Source organism: Ambystoma mexicanum, chromosome 5p, assembly GCF_040938575.1.
Source record: "Ambystoma mexicanum isolate Mex_15411 chromosome 5p, UKY_AmexF1_1, whole genome shotgun sequence".
In the NCBI taxonomy this organism is placed as follows: domain Eukaryota; kingdom Metazoa; phylum Chordata; class Amphibia; order Caudata; family Ambystomatidae; genus Ambystoma; species Ambystoma mexicanum.
The window spans coordinates 58,003,233-58,024,932 of NC_090930.1; the positions used below are offsets into that span (position 1 = coordinate 58,003,233).

A 21,700-nucleotide genomic window follows, 5' to 3' on the forward strand; every position below is an offset into this window, starting at 1 on the left:
CCACCCCTTTTCTCGTGGTGGTCACCACCAGAGAATCTGGTATGGAATGACACCTGATACATAATGGATCTGAGGGTGAGGGGCTAAAAAGCAGCTCGATCTGTGGGTTTACACCTCTAAGGCAGGTGTGGATAAAGAGGGAACAAAGCGTCTCGATGGAGGCGAGGAGAGGTATGGCTTGGCTAGCATGTGGCTTTTCTTTGATTATTCTTTCAACAAAATCGACTTCTGAGGTAGCCTCTCCCGTATCGATTTGAAAGTGTGCTGCCGCCTTGCGTAGCATGGCATTAAATGTGGGTTGATCGTCCACAGGTGAAGGGTCTCTGACAGGCGTAGTCGGTGGAGAGGCTAGATCCAGAGCATCAGGGTCCGGACACGCCCCTGGGGACTGCCAAGGCTGTGGCTCGCACATGTCGGGGTCTTCTTCAAAGTCCCCTACAGGGTCTTGTATATCCTCAGTATGAGAATAGTTTCTTACCTGTAACTCCATTTCTCCAGCATTGGTATCTTTCATGGATTCACATGCTTAAAATATTCCCCGCCAGGCTGGGAACCCTCGGTACATTTATAAAGACGTTTTCCATAGGAAAAAATGTTGACACTTGTGTCCCATCTACGTCATTTTGGGCCGCTTACGCCTGCCCAAACAGGACGTAGCCGTATGAATAGCCCTGCCCCGCGGCTCCTTTCAGATTTTAACCCCCCAAAGTAGTATGGGGTATAACTGTTTGCATACAGGGGAGGCTGGCGGGCGCATGTGAAACCATGAAAGATACCAATGCTGGAGAAATGGAGTTACAGGTAAGAAACTATTCCCTTCTCCAGCATTGGATCTTTCATGGATTCACATGCTTAGAATAGATTGTATAGCAGTACTCCTGATTTGGAGGTGTGTATGCAAACCAATACCATCATAGCCATACATGCCCTTTGCCATGGAAAAAACTTTTAGTCGTAGTACGTCAACATTAAAATACACATCAAGCTACATTGATAGAAGGATATACCCCTGTATAGAGCTTACCTTACTGAAACAGATGACGTAGGACTGCTCGTCCCATCTGTATCTCTTCTGCATGTTGTTGCTCGAGGCAATAATGCCGGGTAAATGTATGTGGCACCGACCAGGATGCCGCCTGACAGTCATCTCCCAGCGGAATCCCGGACCACAATGCCGCCGAAGACGAAGTGGATCTTGTGGAATGGGCTCTTGGACACTTTTCTAGCGGCTTCCCCGCCTTAGAGTGGCAAAAAGCAATCGTCGACGTGATCCAGCGAGCCAGTCCTTGTTTTGAGATTGCTTTTCCCTTTGCCAAAGGGCCATAAGCCACAAATAGTTGTTTTGTATCTCTAAAATCTTGAGCACGATGAAGGTAAAACTTTACAGCTCTTTTCACATCCAATGTATGGAGAGCTTTTTCCGCGACAGATGAAGGAGTTACGAAGAATGTTGGCAGTACAATAGACGAATGTTTATGAAAGACAGTTGGAACTTTTGGTATGAAATGAGGGTTGGTTGCCAACACCACATTGTCTTTGAAATATCTCAAATATGGCGGATCAATGACTAACGCCTGTAGTTCCGAAAGTCGTCGTGCTGAAGTAATAGCCACCAAAAAGGCCAATTTCCACGATAAGAATTTTAAAGAGGACGACGACGACATATGGTCGAAAGGAGCTTTCCTTAGTTCTGCCAGTACCAGGTTAAGACTCCAGTTCGGAGGAAACATTTTAGTTGGGGGAAAAGTACGAAATAAGCCTTTCATGAAGTGTTTAACTAACCGATCACTAAACAGTGGTGTTGAATGTCTTTTATGAGTGAACCTTGAAATGGTTGCCAGATGAACTTTTATCGAAGAAAAAGACAAACCCCTTTCTGCCAAGTGCAGCAAGTATGGAAGAAGCTGTTCTGGCACGATATTGAGGGGTTCCAGTCCTGGTTGATCCTTGCACCACATGCAGAATCTCCTCCAATTACATGCATACGAAGTGTTTGTGGACGGAGCCCCCGCGCCTTGTAAAATTCGACGACAGTCCGATGAAATGGTTAGAGTACCAAATTCCGAGAAGTCAGGAGCCAGGTTGTCAGGCTGAGTCTCTACGGATCGTGATGCCATACTGCCCCCTTGTCTCGAGATAGAAGGTTCGGAATCTTCTGGAACCTCACTGGTTGCGCTATTAACAGCTGGAGCAGGTCGGAGAACCACGACTGTCTCGCCCAATAAGGAGCCACTAAGATCACCCGACATGGGTATTTGTGAATCCATTGTAGAGTTTGTTGTATTAGTGGAAACGGGGGAACGCGTACACAAACTTGTCCGTCCAAGGGAAGGAGAATGCTTCCCCCAGTGAGTAGAGTTGTGGCCACCTGCTTGCGTACTGTGTGCACTTCTTGTTCTCTATCGTCGCGAAGAGATCTAGGGAAGGTTGGCCCCATTTTTTTAAAACATCGCCAGCTGTTGGTTGTTCAACTCCCATTCGTGCAGCTGATTCATCTCTCTGCTGAGAGAGTCCGCTTGTAAATGTTTTACTCCCGGCAGATGGTAGGCCAATATACTCATCTTCTGTTCGAGAGCCCAATCTCATATTTCCTGAGCTTCGGTCGAGAGAGTTCTGGAACAAGTACCTCCCTGCTTCCTCAGGTAGAACACTGTCGTAGTATTGTCCGTCAATATTCTCACGACCAAACCTTTTATGTGTGGTAAAAAGGACTTCAGGGCCCAACGTACCGCCCTCAATTCCAGCACGTTGATGTGAAGGGTTGACTCTTCTGACGACCACAGACCTTGCACTTGCAGGGACTCCAGATGCGCGCCCCATCCAGTCAGAGAAGCATCCGTCACTACCGTCATTTGAAACTCTGGTTCCTGCAGGGGCATCCCTCTCGATAGATTTTCGAAGAGTTGCCACCATTGCAGTGCTCGCAGAAGCCCGTTGCTGATAGTCAATTTGTCTGACCAAAACCCCCTGGGACCATCGGTCTGCCAGAAATTCTTGAATTGGTCTCATGAAGAGACGGCAGTTGTTTACTAAGGGGATACTAAGGGGATACACAACGCCATGGCCCTTAGTAGTGACATATATTTCCTTACCGACACCCTGATGTTGACTTTCCACTCCTTTGCCTGTAGCCTGAGTTTGTGAACTCTCTCCACAGATGGTTTCACCAATCCTGACTGCGTTTCGAACTCCGCACCCAAAAACACCAAGTTCCTTGAGGGAGTTGAGGAGGACTTCTCGAAGTTGATCGCAAAGCAAGTTGCATGGTGGCCTTTAGACTTGCTTGTGCTTTTATTGGAGACGACCCCCTTACCAACCAATCGTCCACATAAGGGTAAACCTGATGACCTTGTCCTCTTAACCAAGCTGCTACTGGAGCCAAACACTTTGTGAACGTCCTGGGAGATGACTTTAGTCCGAATGGGAGTACTTTGAATTGATCGTGGGTTCGTCACACTACGAACCTCAGAAATGTTGTGTCGTCGACGCATTGGTATATGAAAATATGTGTCCTGCAGATCCAACGATGCCAGAAAATCCCCCGGCTGGATAGATCGGATAACTTCCTGAAGCATAAGCATCTGGAACTTCAGATTCTTTAGTGTCTTGTTGAGATCTCGAAGATCTAGAATGGGGCGCCACTTGCCGTTGGGTTTTTTTGACAACGAAGTATCAGGAGTAAACTCCCTGACCTCTCTCGGCCACCGGGACCAATTCTATAGCCCCTTTTTGTAGCATAAGCACTACTTGTTGTAATATTCGAAGATGGGGCTGTGCCAAAAACATAGGTGGAATGTGCGGTGGCATGCTTTTGAACTGCAAAGAGTGGCCTAGTTTCACTGTGTCCAATACCCACCGGTCTGATGTTATCTTCTCCCACTCGTCGACACGGCGAGACACTGCCTCCCAGGACACCCTGAAGCTCGTCATTGCTGGGTCTTTGACTGCTTGTCCTTCGTGGACGATGAATAACCTCCTCTTCTTGAAGCTTGATAGTCTTGTCCTCTTCAAGCAGTTTGGGTAGCTCGCCTATAGCCTTGAGAGGAGTACTATGGTCTACTGAAGCCCTGGTCCCTGGATGACACAAATCGGGGATTTCCTGATGCCCCTCTAAAGGGACGAAAAGAAAAAACTTCTGCCACTCTGAAGAGTTCCAAGAGAGCGTGCTGTGTCAGAGTCTTCTTTCATGCCTTTTAAGGCCTCATCTATTTTCTCCCCAAATAATTGTTCCCCTTCAAAAGGCATATCAAGCACTTTATATTGTACTTCTGGTCGAAAGTTTGTGCATTTGAGCCAGGCTTGCCTCCTCAAAACCACTCCATTGTTTATTTGTTTAAAACCGGATTCCGCCAGGTCTACGGCGATGTTTATTGAGTGGTTTGACGCCTCTTCCCCCTCATGCACCAGCAGCATTGCAGATTTTCTTTGCTCGTCCGGTAGATGTTCCAGTATGGGGGCTAAACGATGCCACATCTCTGTCGTATCTCGCCATAATAGCTAGAGAGTTGGCTGCCTTTACCGTTGTTGCTCCTATCGACACTACCTTGTTGCCAAAGACATCTTGCCTCCTGGCCTCGTTGTCCGGGGTGGGGGGGGGTTGTACGTTTATGTTATGACCTCGCCTTTCTTGTAGCAGCTGCCGATACCACCGATTCCGGAGAAGCTTGAGAAGACAAACATTTTGGAGTAGACTCCGGAGATTTTAATTTCTTTTCCAGTCGAACTTTAACCGCAGGCTCCAAAAAACGGATGGCACATGGTTTGTAAACCCTCTTGCCATACGTGATCCAAAATGGCGACCGAAAACACCAACTTCCTCCTCTTCACCATATGATCAGACAAGAAACAGTCTTTCTTTTCTTCCTCCTGGGCCAGGCCAAACTCAGTACATGCCTTAACCATCCTTGTGTGGAAAGAACCAATGTCATCCGGCGGTGATGGTTGAGCTGGACTTCTTGGAGCTTCCATCTCAGCCTCCGACTCCCATGTCTGGTCTCTTGAAGGGGATGATTATGTCTGATAAAGACTCTCCTCGTTCCGACTCGGGTAGTTCGCCTTCCTCCGTGTGTGAGCATGGAGGATCTTCATTAACCGGAAGGGCTGTTGGTACCCTAGCCATTGACCGCGGGGCAGGACCTGGCTCGTCGTCGGCTGGCGTAGCATGTACCACTGCTGGAGCACCAACTTGAGGCAACTTCACGTCCAATCGGCTGAATAGAGTCTGTAATGTGGACAATACCTCCAAGGACAACACCGCCTGGGGATTGAGTAAAGGCGTTGTAACTGGGATACTTCGCCCACTCAAGACCGTCAACCAGCTGACCCCCTGTAATCCAAGCTCCATTGGCCCAACCACCGGTTCACGGTCATCTTCTACGGATGATATGGAAAAGGCCACCTCCTGTTGCAACAGGGTCTCTGGTAAGATCGGATCGTACACTTCCGGCTGCCAGCCTTCCAGAGGGGCCACCGTCGACGATGCCAACTTCTCAACAGTCGTCGTCTGACTCGACAGAGCTACTGCAGGAATGCCCTGCGTTGATGGTAATGAAGGCGTCGACGATCGAACTCCCGTCGACCACAACGGTGGTTGTGGTGCAGAATCCTGAGGCGTTCCCGCCTTTTTTGAGCTTGACTTATGCTTCGATGAATCTCAACTCGAAGATGACCTATATCACCCGAGGAGGTCTTTAACAGGTGTTTTCTCTCCTTTTTTGACGAGGAGGATGACGACGAAGCTTTTGTTTTTGATAACGATTCCCTTGTAGAATGTTTCTCAGAGGAACTTTTCTCTGTCGAACGTGACTTCTTCGCCGGCGGCTCTGCCGATACAGAGCGGCGGAGGACCACCGGAGATTTAGCTCTCAAGGCCAAACCATGTGTAGAGCCTACCTCAGAGGGAGGGTACGCTCCTGCTCCGTCATTCAGCCACATCACCAGACGTCTATTTCGGTCTTTCAGAGTCTTCTGCGAGAAGACTTTACAAATTTCACAATTGTCCGCCGAATGATGAGGATTGAGACAATAAAGACAGTCCATATGTCCATCTCCTTCGTACACCTTTTTTAATCCACATGTAGCACACAGACAGAATAACGCCTTCCCAGACATTGGGAAAGAAGAGAAAAAAAAAAATAAATAAAATCAACCTTGTAAAATAGCAGATGACGAGGTGATCCCACTACTTTGGAAGAATGTTGAAATCTGAAGGGAGCCGCAGGGGCGGGGATAGTTATACGGCTACGTCCTATTAGGGCAGGCGTAAGCGGCCCAAAACGACGTAGATAGGACACAAAAGTGTCAACATTTTTTCCTATGGGAAACGTCTTTATAAATGTACCGAGGGTTCCCAGCCTGACGACGGGGAATATTCTAAGCATGTGAATCCATGAAAGATCCAATGCTGGAGAATTATGAATTCATCCTCTTCCTGAAAGTGGGGATCCTCTTCAGTGAGGTCATGTGTCTAGCTCTTCCTCTTGTGGGTCAAAAAATCTTGGGAATTTGGCTCTAGGGTCTTCAGGTAATACCTCCCTTGGCCTTTTACGTGTAGTGTGTTCAGAAGTGGACACAAACCTATCCAGCCTGTTCATGTAGGATTCAAATCTCTCCCTAGTCCATTGGGATGACCCAGAATGGTCTAGTGGCGGAAAGGCTTGCTCCTTTGCCTCTAGGCATCGAGATCCCTCCCATAAAGTGGAAGAGATACCCCTGCAACCCTCTGAGATCCCTTCACGTGGGTCCGACAGTGGGGAAGTAGGTCTGGGTGTCTCTTTCGACCTAGAGGGAGGTTCCAGCGTACCTTCACTAGGTTTCAGCATGTCCCTGACCTTTTGATCAACTCCTTCACCAGCCGTTTCTGAGAGTCCTGGGAGACTATCCTTGCGATGCTTTCCCAGACCATCCTCTCTGTTGGGGGCTGGTCCTGAGTAGTTTTCGGCAGAGCCGGAACCTTGCTGTCGACGGACAACTACTTCCGAGGCGTCTCGACGGATGATGTTTTTGTGGTAGCGCCCTTAGTACTAGACGGCCCAGTCGCTAGGCGCGCATGCGGCTGCGGGGAGGGCTGCCAACCCTTACGGTCGGTGGAGGCAGCCGGCTGTGTCGGCGTTTCCGTTGGCACTGGGGCCTTCTTCGATTTACTCGACAAATGGCCGTGGGTTGTGTGCTTAGTGACTGTTTTGTGTCCGTCAGCGTCGACGGGGTGTACATCCCCATAAGCAGGGCCGGAGCCGTGCCTTTCGGAGGCGGGGACAGACGCGACGGAGCGAGAGCACTCCGATGAGAGGCCAACAACCTCCGTTACGGAGGTGGAGTTATCACTATCCCCCTCGTCACATTTGGCGGCAGCGGGCAAGGAATCAGCCTTCGACATCCCGTAGGCTGCCCACCTTTTGACCCTGCGTTCCTTCAGAGTTTTTGGTCAAAGGAGCTTACAGGCCGCAAAACCGGCCTCGTTTTTGTCAAGGGGTAAGCAGCGGTTGCACCGCTTAGGCTTGTCCTTCCACGGAAATGTGCCCTTACAACGCGGGCAAAATTTAAAAGGAGTCCTCTCCATAGCTCAGGACGTAACCAGTGATAACGACCCAGAAGGAAAGGGGGGAGAAAAGGAAAGGCATTCTAGAAGAAACAGAAATGTCCAAACCGACCCCCACTCTCCCTACTGTGTAGGCCGGCGAGGCTGGGCCACGTGTTCGGCAGCGCCGAAACGATCAACGTCCGTCGAAAACCACCACCGTCGAAGATCTTGTCTCGGCGGGGAAGTGATATGAGCTAACAATAATTAACAAAATCGACCAAGGGTCGAGTCAATGGCAATGTCTCTTACGAGCTCTGCTTAAGGCGGCCAGTATTCTGGGTGGAAAAAAACAATCTGAGGGACCTCGACGCGTGAGGGATTTAGGGTACACTACACGTCACTATAGGGATAGTGTTACAGACACGCCTATGTCGACATCCCCTTTTCGACTTTCGAAAAACAAGATGCAATACTCCGCAGTGACCACTGGATGTCGGACTATGCACAGCATGCGATTCTAATCAGATTAACAAACATCAGAAATGCACGTTATCTTTTTAGTACTGTGCATTATTATCTTGTACTTTCCTGTGTGTGGACCTACTAGCCCTAAATCCGAGTTAATCCTTGGCGCTCGGACCAGGTTACCTACACTTTATGAGGGGTTTGGGCTTCCGTTGCTCGTCAGGTGCGTTAGCCTAAGATTAGGGGTTAGTAGTTGTATCACCAAAAAAGAAGGTGGTTTTTGTTTCAAATTGTCATCCCTACTAATTCAGCTTTATTTCCTTCCTTCTAGCATGTGCCGCCTCCTGCTGCAAGACAAATTGAACCCGCTCCGGTGCTATAAGCTGCAACTTTCAAAGGCTGACCACGCATGTGTTATGTGCAATGGAAACCATCCAAGATCTCGGGGATCCCACATTCTTCACATTTCTCATAAGGTCACACACCTAGGTAAGATAGGGGCCAAATGTTTGGGCCCGTCATCCTAAATGAAGGCAATACTCTTTCAGAGTCTTCACAGGACCATGTAGACGGGGGACATCCAACTGAATTTATTTGTGAATACCTCTTGCTGGGAAACAGTACTGCCAATTGGGAAAAGGCTGTCAGATGCTAGGCCAGGGGTCTGCCATTTGTGGCTCTCCAGATGTTTTGAAATACGACTCCCATGTACCCTCATTATTGACTCTGCTGGCAAGTGGGGATAGGAGTTGTTGAAAACATCTGGCGAGCCAAAGGTTGCAGCCCCCCGTTCTAACACCTGAGAACCGAATCAGCTGCTCACTTCAGACACTGCCTCTATGGCATAGAGGCAACGCTCTGCATCCTCTACATTAGCCCGAACAGGCATGCAAAGCTTTGGGGCCAACGAGGCCTTTAGCAAAATGTCCAGCAAGAGTAGCATCACAGCTCTCTAGTTCGTGTTGCAAGTAGGTGCAGTCTAGCTCCGTCCAGGATCTTGGAACCTCTTAATTCCCATTGGTCTCCCCCCAAAGTGGAACAAATGGCACCAATCAAACCCTAAATAGTCTGTAGAAGGATAAGAGTGAATACATCAGTACCAACATATAGAGCAACAGAAAAATAAAATTAAAAAAGGCGGTTGCCAAATCCTCTGTCTAATAGCGAATAAGTGACTTTAAGATGGAGGAATTGAATGTGTCAATATTTTACGGTACACTCTTCATAACTTTGTGGCACAGCAGACTGGTCAAATACAACTTCGAGGAATTGAAGGTTTCATCGACAAGGATACCACAAGTACCTTCTTCGTTATTCTTAGATTGCATTCAAATACTTATAACTTACATTCAAATCAGACTGCAGTAGAGGTTTCATTGACTAATTCAGCCACTAAGGTGCTCAGAAGCGGAATCTTAATCAACTGAGCTTTCAGATCTAGCTAAGGCCATCACCACATATGCTCTAGACACATGCTCTTCTGTATATTATATTGCGTTTATGGAGTGAATCTGAAATTAAGTAGAATAATATCAAAGTTGACCAAAGATGTGGCCACCAATAATGATGGAGAAGCACCAGTCACATCTCTGTGAGGATTCCTCAATGACTAAGGCCTTGCAAGCAAGCTATTCAGTAGATGCAGTCGACCAGCCAGACACTGCGGTAGTTGAGTTGACATTCCATACCCCTTGTCGATGGTGCAATCTCTTATTCGGTGTACCAAGCCACATTCAGACTAGCAATTTCTAAATATATAGATTTAAAGTACAGGGTGAAGTTGCACCGTTAAAGCCGAAGTTTAGTTTGGATTCACTTCCTGAGGACATCCAGAATGCAGTAGTCACCCAGAATGGAGCAGTCACCCCTCTCCTAGGCCACAGGTGCATGAAACAGAAAATGACAATTACACTTCATGTAGCCTAAAGGAAACGTGCAGAGGCAGGTGGAGATCCTGCAAACCTTCCTTTTCGTGAATTTGACTAGGTTCTTCCTGGCAGCTCCCGCAAAACGCACAAGTGAAAGTGGAAAGAAAGCTAAACTAGTGAATCAATAACAAGTGGACTCAGCAAACATTAAAACCATTTCTTTGGTTAGCATCTAGCAGAGACAATGCAGGCTCTTCTCAAGAGAAGACGGTATATATACATTGGACTCCAATAGCTGCATTGTACAAGAGCATCATTGCATATTTTATCTATATTGAACACTGAAGTAGTACGCAAGAGCATTGAAGACTGCACATTTAGGCACTAACACACTTTAAAGCGGATGCTGAGGTTTAAGTTTCTGAATTTGTAAATGATGCAAGATTGAGAAAGCAGCACGTGGAATGGAAACAGAATATCACATGGACATACACTGCAGCTCACTAATTCAACGTGGAATGGCAACTACGCTGATAGTGTTTAGAAAGTCAATATTTATTTTCCACACAAAGTTAAAAGATAAATTTAACATAGACTAGAACATGGTTATAGGGCGGTGGTCAACACATTTGGCCTGACAAAAGCTTTGCCAAAAGTCAACCTGGCACACTAGTTCACATCCTATGTGTTGAAGCACAGAGGCACATCCAAGATACTTACTCTCTCTGCTACTGCTCGCACAGACTGGATGCTCGTCCCATACAGATTGTCATTAAACTGCCCAGCCTCAATAAACTTATTGTCCTGAATATCTTTCTCCATTTGCTCTCGAGATGCAACAAAGTGATAGTCCTGCCCGTCCATCTCTGTGTCCCGTCGAGGCCGAGTGGTATCTGCATAGAGAACAGGCTTTAAACTCTTTGCAACTTATTAGCAAATTTCTGATGAAAAAGCAAAACATCTGCAACTGTAGAGAAGGTATTATCTAAAGAGACAATCTTACAAGGATGTCCCTACCAAGAGAACAATCGAGAAACACTTCAAATTGATCTCTTTTCAAAATCATGCATGTGTAATAAAGGCACCCCACTCACGAGTCATCAGAATATATGGAACAGTACATGTGCAACATCAACTACAAGGAAATATTCCACTGAGGGGATTCAGAGTCACACCTGACAGACAAGAGCAAAGCCACAGTTGTGTATTATATGACTGAACACTGAGGTGTAATATTTCACCTTGGTTGATGGTCACAGATGTACAACTATATGTTTTATAGGGGTGCCATTTAAAGGTAGGGCCCTTTCCTCTCAGAAAGCTGCTTCCAGCGCAGCCTTCCTGGGTAATGCGGGAAAGCTGGAGGTGGGCCATGGGCTGCTGTGATGAGCAAGTTGTGTGAAGAGGGACCTGCTGAGCATTTTTCCACGAGACAGCACAGCAAGGTAGGCATGTGGGTGTGTGACACCACCACAGAGAATTAGGAAGTTCGTATTTCTCTGCAGTGAGGTCACAGCAGGGAGTGAAGACCTTCAGAATGCTGCATAGCCACTAAATGGTTTGAATGGAACCAATCGGAAACAAGCAAGGTTACATACATTTAATCCAAGTTCCCCATCATGGGTATTGTTACAGAGAATTCTCAGAAGTGTGATAAGTCCCTTCTACCTTAGAGATCCCCAGCTCTTTTACTGGAACTTAGGACTTTTAACTCCATAGGCATCATCTTTTTACATTGTAACACACAGCACCTTTGGTGCACTGGCACAGAGAAGTCCTTTGGAACTCTCAAAGGTTTAAATACCTTCTCTTGGCTGAACTAATGTTTCCAAGAGCAGTGAAGTGAAATTGACTTTACTTACCTTTTGTAACTCTGTACACCCAGCACACACCATCTTACATAGAGTGCTGGAGGGGTTACTTTGTCATTTAAGATTTTTATGTTACCCTTTCTACAATTAATGGTTGGTGGAAGGGGTTTACTTTTTCCTACCATTGTGCGTTTTTACCGCAAGCTGAATTCTCAGATGCAGTATTGCAACCCGTGTGTGCCCATTTTGTCAAAATGGCCAAGTCATCTTTTTCCGCCATTTCTTGTTGAAAAGGTCCTTCTTGAGATTTACTCTGCGTGCCAAACCAGGTTTGGTCCCTTTGTACGTTTTGTCTTTGGCAGGGTTCACTGCTGAAGCCCGCCTCTGGCTCCAGTGTGTCTGGCAGGGAAGGAAGCGAGGGAGGTTCCCGAAACTCCCTGTGCTTGGTCTCTTTGGTTACAGGAATGCACACAAAGGTGATTGTCCTTGGAGGACATCCACCCTGCTGTGTGAGTGACAACTAGGCTGTAAATGAATGGGAGAAAATTGTATAAAAGGCGAGGTCTTTTGCTTGGAAGGAATCCGAAGAAGAACTTGGAAGAGGAGCTTGCTGTAACTTCTGGACCGCTGGTTTGACCGGCGAAGCCCTGCCGCATTGCTGAAGCTCCGAATTTCGATCGACAAGAGAAGCCCTGCAAGGACGACTTCTCCCCTTGGGTTGATCAACCCCAAGACAAACTTGACTGGAACCCCTCTCACTGCTGGCTGTACTTCCATTGCTGCTGCAGGAACAGAGTGGCAGGGGACAGGAACACCAGAGTCGAGGGCATAGTTTTTAAATCGGACCCAAGCTCTAGGAACTCCCTCAAAGCAGGACTAACCAAGCCTGAGCCACCTCAACAGAGTGCTGGATCCCAGAAGCGAAGAAAGACCACAAGGTATACGAGAACCGCGGTGGTGCGATTTGCGAGTGGCTGAACCCGCGAACTGTCGCTGATCTGAACTTTGTCCATTGCTGCCGCCGGCCTTTTAATCATAGTGCAGGAGTCCCCAGAAGTCCTCCCTCCCCACAACTGAGGCCCACGAACAACAGGATCTGCCATACTACCACAGGAACATAAGCCAGCTGGAACCAATTTCTTCAGACCTAAGGTACAGTGAACTAAGGGGTATTTACCTCTTGTTGTGTAGCTTGCTTGCTCTCAGTTGAGACTTGCATTTGCAGAGTTGCTTGCAGCTTTTCCCCTCATAAGCCTCGCATCTTGTGGCCTCACAAGTTATTCCTTTTTCAACAAAAACTCTATAACATAGTGCAATACTTTTTAAGTACCTTCAAGAAGTGCCTCAGCTCCCCTAGACTTTGCTCAAGTAACACTCACTGGCTGTCCTGACTCCCTGAAGACCCTTCTAACCTCTTTGTTTAATTTGTCCCTCCAAAAAGTCATACATTCTTTACTTGTATATCTGGGAAAGGGTTACCTACATTGCAATGGGGTTTCAAAAGCGCTTACCTGTTTGGGAAACTTGTTAACTAGTGTTTCATTCCCTAACCTTTTCCTTTTTGACACAAATCTCAGTATTGCACTAAATGTACCAGTGCTATATCAATGACCACAGTGTCCTAACTATTGAAGTCACATGAGGGTGTAGGAAGTTTGTGTGCCATCCCAAAAGGCTATCTACTGATTTATTGCAACTGAGAGTATACATTTTGAAGAATATTTAAGTATTACATATTTGCTCCCTTCTAAAGAAGGCTTATTCAACTGACTGTTAAATTAATAAATAATGATTTAATCAAGAAACTTTGAGTATCAGTGTTATTTGGATACATGTCACTGTGAATCTCTATGTGATAACCCTACAGCTCACACTGACACCTCGTGAGGGAAGCCGGACTGCTCAGTCACTCTACCAACTTGTGTAGTACAGGCCTATATCAAAGGTTGGGTTAACTATTGCCAAGAGGACAAAGCTGGTGTAGTCTCCCACAGGGTTACTACATACAATCTTGCCTAACAGGTATCTTCATTGTCTTTGTAAACACTGATGTATCCGCCCAGAAGCAAGACTTTAAACACATTTTTAGCATAGAAAACACTTTTTTATAAGAGGTAGTATTAGGAGATGAAGCATATCAGGCCAGTATTAAAAACACCTGTATTGGGATTCCCTGCATAGCCAAATAGCAAAAACTACAAACCGAGGAACAATCGCTATGTCGGGTGCTTCAATCAAGTAAGTCAGAAAACGACACTGTCCCTTTAAAGCAGAGGAGTCCAGACTCCCATCACGCAACTAGGCGGCAGTTACAGAGCATTCTTTTTTTGTGCTATATCCGAGTCCACGGACATCTCAGTCTCTCGATCTAGAGATCTCTCTCTGGTGTCCCATTGGTTTACACATTCAATGAACATGCCCCATGATGGAGAAGTTGGTTTGCCCAAGTAATGTTCCCTTCACAATGGGATGTTGATTGATATTCATAAACACTGAAGAGAAAGGCAAGATCATCCACCTGAAGAGTGGATCAGACAGCCGAGACAGGAAAAAATATATAATTGAGAGAACCAACAAGATATGACAGAAAGGTTCTATAAAGGTGATTGGCCTGCCTGTGCATCAGGCTCGCATCAAAATCAATGTAGTAATGCCTAGTGAAACTATGTACAGATCTCCAGGTGGCTGACAAACTACAGCATTGGGCATATTCCATTGGAGTGCATTAATAGCTGCTTTCCCTCTTGAGCAGTCTACCTGACAAATCTTGATTAGCATTCTGCTAACAAGATATATCTTGAAATGGAAATAACAAATTACAGAAGAACATCCTATGACTCCCATACACAATAGCATGGCATATAAAGAACGCAACTCTAAGTGATCCAATGGCCTAGAAGGGAAAAGCATGAAGTAATAGGGAAGAAATATTTGTCGGGTTCAAGCGTAGCTAGGTAGTGATGGTTAAATTGTGACTAAGCCTGGATAGGAGTTCTTGTCAGCACAGATAAGTCCAGTGTGGTTCAGTGAGCAGGTTCGAACACGAATATTGACGCGGGCTAGGACAGATTTTCTTTTTGCTGCTTCCTTCCCACAGACAAATGGGACATCCAGTTTGCAGTCTGCATCCTGACGTGACTTTTTGCAGTAAGTTCTTTGCTGAGTTTTCATGGGGAGACTTGTCAGTCCCTTCAGTCTATACATATTGAGAGCCTGTCTCCCGTTGAGGAATTCTTGTATTTTTAAACCGTCGCACATCACCTTACCGTACTTTGGCATCACAGACAAGGTCCAGGATGGGCTCGGGGCAGCAGATAATTTCCTTAGTGTATTCTTTCACTTTACTCATGCACCTTTGCATTTTACAGCATAATGCCATTAGGAGTACCATATACTCTAAAAAACTTTGTGCCGCAAGATTTTTTTTCCTATTCTTTGGCCAGTTTGTGCCCTGACCACCTTTCAGCCCGCTCGTTCGGAATTGCCACATATGGAAAGTGTGTTCCCATGCATGCCACTGCTTTCCCGACCAAAGTAGTGGTATGCGTGTGTGGCCAGATGAGGAGGCTGGGTCAGCCCAAGTGTGTGTTGCTGGGCAGATGTGGTGGCCAGAGACGTCCATGATTGGATAGCCCCTGCCAGTTTGAATGGTGCAGGCCCTTACCACTGGTGGGAGTTAGGTGAGCTTTTTCTAAAGTCCATCTCTGGTAAGACTTTATACAACTATGCCTTGCTATAAAGGCCCCAACTTCTAGTAGAAGTCTGTATTACTCAAGGTTTTGGCAGTATGGCAGAGCAGCCAGGCATATCTTATGAGGGAGATGTAAGCTGAAGTAAGTACAATGAACTAAGTAAATACATAGGCCCAAGGAAACTTACAACTTGTAGTTCTAGTAAAATAGATTAACCAGGTTACTCACTGTAGTGACCACCTTACTCCTAGTCCATAGTCCCCTTTCCTCCATACTTATGGGACATTCCTCCATCCTGTGGGACGGGACCCAAGCACTTTGTAAAAGCATCCAAAAATGTTGCAAACATTTTAGTCCTTCCTGTCTTTCTACGCGGGACCCGGCATGCAGCCTTAAACCCGCCCATCTCGGCTCTGCCCCGCGCATCGCCCATCAGTCCTTTTCTATCGCCAGGTCAAAGACCTTTTAGCAATAACAGAGGAACCTTATTAGAGGGGACGGCGGGCGGGCGTATGGAGGAAAGGGGACTATGGACTAGGAGTAAGGTGGCCACTATGGTGAGTAACCTGGTTAAACTCCTACGTCCCGTCCCCTTTCCTCCATACTTACGGGAGATTCCCAAGCACTCCTTACAGGAACTATGGGTGGGTGAAAAAAAACCTACTGAAAAAGGTTCTTCAGCACCGCCTGACCAAACTGAGCATCAGATCTTGAGCTCAGGTCTAGACAATAATGCTTACAAAAAGCAGATGGGGAGGCCCAAGTAGCCTCCTTTGCCATGGTCTCCCAAGGGGACATATTTCTGAAAGGCAACTGCGGCTGCTTTGCCCCGCACCATGTGTGCATGAATACCTTTAGGAGGCTTCAGCTCTTGGACGGTGTAAGACTCCGTAATGCAGGCAGCGATCCATCGGGAGATAGTCGCCTTAGAGGCCTGCTTACCTTGTGGATTACCAAAGGTCACCAACAGTTGAGAAGAGCTCCTAAATTTGGATGTTCTGTCCAGATAGAATTTAAGAGGCCTTCTAACATCCAGGCAATGCAGAACCCTTTCTGCCTCTGAAGTGGGGTTCAGAAAAAAGACTGGCAGGGAGATTGACTGGTTCAGATGGAACTCAGACCACCTTCGGCAGGAAAGCAGGATTTGTCCGTAGGACCACCTCACCCTGTGAAAAACCAAGAAGGGATACTCCACCGACAAAGCCTGGAGCTCACTCACGCGCCTTGCTGAAGTAACGGCAACCAAAAAGGACACCTTCCACGACAGGTGCTTGAGGTCCACCGTGGCCATTGGTTCGAAAGGTTTATGGCACAATGCCGTCAGGATCACATTTAGATCCCACGCCGGGTGCGGACTACGAATCGGAGAATAAAGGCGCGTCAAGCCTGCAAAATGCCTCTTAACCACTGGATTAGACAGAGTAAGAGAATTGGTCCGTAGATAGGTAGGCGAAAACCGCTGAAAGATAAGTTCTGCATGACAGAACGTGAACACCCGACTCTGCTAAGGGGGATACAAAGGACAGTACCGTGTCAATTGTAGTCCCCCTTGGGTCCAGCTGTTTGTTTAAACACCAATGACAGACCTAAGCCATTTGCTTCTGTACTGGGACCTAGTGAGGGTTTTCTGGCTGCCTGAATAATGCGCATGTTATCCGTAGACATGCTAAGATGTTCTAAAGACCTGAACTCGGGCACCATGCCGCCAAGCTGAGCGATTGTGGGGAGGGGTGCCACAGCTGTTCCCCCTGGTGAAGATTGGGGGTCACCGGTAACCTGATCGGCAGATACACCGACCAGTGTTGAAGTTCTGAGAACCAAAACCTGGCTGGCCACCACAGAGCTATGAGTAGAAGAGAACAGTTCACTGAGTTCTTCAATTTGCAAATCGTCCGATGAACTAGAGTCAGGGGCAGGAAGGCATAAGCCCTCATATTGTGCCATGGAATCTCAAGAGCATCCCCCAGAGAGGAGGCTCCCAGCCCGTTTCTGGAGGCATACAGTGGAAGCTTCTTGTTTGCTGCCGTAGCGAAGAGGTCCACTTCCAGAGTACCCCAGCGCAGGAAAATGCACGAGAGGACCTCCGCCTTCAGCTCCCACTCGTAGCTGACCACCGTCAGCCAAGTGAGGGCATCTGCCGTGCATTCAGCTGGCCCGGGATGTGTACTGCAAGTAGCCAGACACCATTACGAACCGCCCACTCCCAAATCTGGATGGACAGATCCACGAGGGGGGGGTGGGGGGATACTTGGTTGCTTCTTGATGTAATACATCGACACCACATTGTCTGTGAGAATACGGACCACTTGGTTGGCAATGATGGGCCTGAACGCCTTAAGCGCTAGAAAGATCGTCAGAAGCTCCAGATGATTTATGTGGAGGAGCTTGTCCTGAGGCGACCAAAGATCCGAGACTTGAAGATCCAACGTCGCACCCCGCCCCAGAAGGGAGGAGTCCGTCGTGACCGTTACCATCGTGCTGGGTCCTGAAAACCCGCCCCCAATGACAGGTTGCTGAGAGACGACCACCAGTCCAGGTCCGCTCTCATGGAAGCCGGAATCGTTATCAACTTGGAGTCCGGATCCACAGCCTGAAGCCAAGAACTCCGAAGAGCCATCTGAGTCAAGCCTCATCTTGAGACGAGCAAGAGGAAGAGCCAAAATGCACGAGGCCCAGAAGCCTCTGGAACCACCAGGCGGCTGCGCAAACATCTGACACGTGGCCAACAGATCCGCAATTCTGTCCCCGGTCAGGTACACACTGCAGTCGATCGTGTTCCAGCGAAAACCCAGGAAAATCAAGTCCTGAGAGACCGTCATGGAAGATTTCTGCCAGTTCACCGACAGCCCAAGGTGGAACAGGAGCTGGGAGGAGAGACTGAAGATTGCAGGCGGCTTTCAATGGGCAAGGGCTGCGTAAAAGCCAGTCGTCCAAATACGGACACAGATGTATACCCTGCAGATGAAGGAGGACCGTATCTGGCCGGGCATGATCGTCTTGAATTTCTCTTGGGGTAGGAAAAGATTGAACTGGGAAAGGTCTAGGATAGTGCACAGGCCAGCCTGGTTGGGTTTGGGCACCATAAACAGCCAGGAGTAGAAGCCCTCCCCTCGCTCCCCAAGGGGAACGAGTTCCACAGCTCTGAGGTCCAGAAGCTTCTGAACCTCGGCTTTTAGGGAGGACGATCCAGACTGCTTGAAAGGAGGGTTGAAAGGTGGGGAAGGGGGTAAGGTAAGTGGAAGCCCGCCCGAGCAACTGACAAGACCCACCTGTCCTCGGTGATGGTCTGCCATGCCTCCCAATGAGACGCAATGCGTCCTCCCACCGGGGTCTCGTGCGAGCCCGGAGAACCCTCATTTGGCAGGCTTTTCAGTGGTGTTACCACCTGAACCTGAGGATGAGGCTGAGGAGCTGGAGAAAAAACGAGTCTGTTGCTGCCTCCAGCGGTTGTCCTGCACCTACTTTGAGAACTTGGTGGCATGCAACCACGCCTGTTGAGAGGTGTCAACTCCCAGCATAAGGCCACGAGCCGAAGTGTCGACGTGATGAGCCGCGGCCTCAAGCAGATCCTGGGCCAAGATTCTGGCGTCAGATAAACCCGCCTTAAAGTCTTCCAGCTTCTCGACCAGAATGAACTCCTCGAACTCCGACATACCTTTCCACATCTTCATAATCGCTCCCGCTAACACCAGTTCCGCATTAGCCTGCCAGAGCTGCAAGGCCGAGTTAGCGAAAATCATCTTCCAAAGGGAGTCGTGGAGCTTGTCCTCCTTTCCCAGAACCTGAGTAGCCGTCATAGAAGAGGATGCTGCAAGCCTGGACTGTGAAGTGGCTGCAGCCACCACTGTGGAGGAAGTGGGCCGACAAGATGACAGGGCCACCTCTTCCGAAGAATGCAGCCTGTATTGCGCATCAATTTTCTTACTGGCAAAAAGTCCAGAGTGTGGCTTTTCCCAGACCCTATGGATCTCGGCCAAAACGTCCTTCTGCAAGAACAGTCCAGTACGCTCTGAAGGAGACAGGGTGAACGCCCCCGAAAGCACTACCTCCTGTGGAGCTGGTGCCTCGGGCACCGGAACATCCAATAGGCACATCATGTCCAGTACCCGGTCATGAAAAGCTCTAATAGAGCGGGGCTGGTCTTCGCTGTCCTGATCGCCCTGATCATCATCCGACAGGTCAGGATCCTGCTGAACCATGTCAGGCACTGCCTTGTCCACAGGAGACACCGTAGGCAAGGGCGGAGCGGGTGGAGCCGGAGGCGGGCATATCACCCTAAAAAGACCCTTGAAATACTCTCTCATGGGGCCAGTACGCATGAGAGTCTGAAATTTGCCGAAAAAGGCGTCCTCCGGAGACGGTTTTGGAGCTACCGGAGGAGGCCTCTCATGAGGAGGATAATTCCAGGGACGCAAAGAGGAGGGTTGTCACACAGGCCCATCCCCCGAAGTGTCCACAAAAATGAAGGGTGCCGAACGCACAGGCAACGACACATTGTGCGGAAGGGGCAACCGAGCGTTCTAAGTCATAAACTGGGTGAAACGGATGCGCACAAGCAATTTTATGTTCATCCACAGAACCAACTCGTACACCTGAGGCCGATGGCGTAGTCGTAGGAGAAGTGCCCAAAATGGCTGCCGTGGTCGTGGCAGGAACGGCCACCATTTTGCCATCACCTGAGGGGAACTGCGGCACGAGAGGAGGTGGGTCTTAATTTTAGCCTTTACACAAGGAACCTCGGCCGAGCCAGTACTATTAGGCTTGGAATGTTTCTGCGACATAATAGCCAAACTAGCCTTCACAGGAAGGACCTCGGCACTGCCGGTAAAGGAGGAATCACTCCTTGCCCCCTCAACAGTTCTGGCGTTGCCACAAGAGTGGGAACTGTGAGAAACAACTTTCACCGATAAGGCCTTGCCAGGCCTATCAGAAATGTTGGTTGCTTTAGCCTCTGTACGAGGGACCTTGGAACAAGTTCCGGTAACAGCCTTTGTAGCGCGGGCCTCGAACATCCATTCGGTAACACCAAGCCCAGCCAAGGCCTCGGGACACACCCCAGTACTTTTGAGGGAAGCCGATAAAGAGGCCTCAGAGCTAGCTCTGGTATCCCACGACTCAACTTGGTCTACAAGCAGCCCCCACAGGAAGGGCCTCGGAGCGTACTCTAGTATCCACAGGCCCCTTACGGAGACCCTCAGAGAAAACTCTGGTACAATTATTCGGCCCAGAAGGCACCTTGGGACAATCCCCGGTGACAGAGCGGCTGACGCTCCTCCTGGCTCGGGAAGAGCCCGGAAAGGTATCTCCCAGCCGGGGTGCTCTGAAAAGTAAAGAACTTACCGGGCGTTTCTTTTTGCCGATAAAAGCTTGAAAATGCAAAGGAGGAGTACGTCGAAACACCTCCTCCCACTGCTCCAACCGACGTTGAAGTGCCCGGACCGAAAGGGAATCGCAATAAAAACAGGAGTCCCAAAGGTGGTCCGGATCCAAACACTCTAGACAAAGAGGATGGGGACCCGCCCCCGCAAAGCGTCAGTGACACGAACAATCTGGAAAGTCTAGTTTGAACAACATAGACAGACTAGTACACGATTGCTAGCGAGAGTCAGAGAGGAGGAAAAAAGGGAAGAAGATCTTCCGCGGATGCAAGTGCGTCCAGTCTCGAACGAGCGGAGAAAAGGACTAATGGCCGATGCGGAGCTGAGATGGGCGGGTTACAACCGCGTGCTGGGCCCCACGTATAAAGAGAGGAAGGACTAAAATGTTTGCAAATTTTTTGGATGCTTTTAGAAAGTGCTCCGGTCTCACAGGACGGAGTAATGTCCCTTAAGTATGGAGGAAAGGGGACGGGATGTAGGAGTAAGTGAAATGTATTCTGTAATTAGATGCTCAAGTGACTCAATCATTGACTACTCGTCACAAAATCTGTAGTCAGGGCTGAGGCCACCCAACATACTTCTGTACCCCAGGACTTCCCTTGTAGGCAAGATGTTCTATATTAATCTTAAGAGGTTATGATACCATGGACAGGAAAATGTCGTCGGATACATTGGTAATCGATTTACTCCTCTACCTTCTAATCCCAGGCTCAATGCTAGCTTGTATTTAGATCTCCGCCCTAGCGTGTCAATCCAATCTGGAAGCAGTATTTGCTGTTTAATATTACCTGGATTTCTCAACAAGCCATTTTCAGAAATATCTAAATCTTCTAGCAAAGAAGCACAACCCCTTTTCAAGGGTTTAAACCACCATCTACCTCTTTGGTAGGGTCAGATTTTAGTATGTCAAAAGGGTGGGGGGGCCTCTATATTAATATATTTCCTATGAAGGGCCAGGGTCTGTCAT

The 21,700-nt window shown here is 48.2% G+C and overlaps 1 protein-coding gene across 12 annotated transcripts in view; it reads right to left on the bottom strand.

Moving 5' to 3' along the window:
• DLG3 (discs large MAGUK scaffold protein 3) overlaps nt 1–21,700 on the bottom strand; it is a 2,111,742-nt gene that overhangs the window by 45,499 nt on the left and 2,044,543 nt on the right. For all 12 annotated transcript variants that reach the window (XM_069612439.1, XM_069612441.1, XM_069612436.1 and 9 more), the window contains one exon: nt 10,573–10,745. In XM_069612439.1, the coding sequence (XP_069468540.1) occupies nt 10,573–10,745 (173 nt within the window). The remainder of the gene's footprint in view (nt 1–10,572; nt 10,746–21,700) is intronic.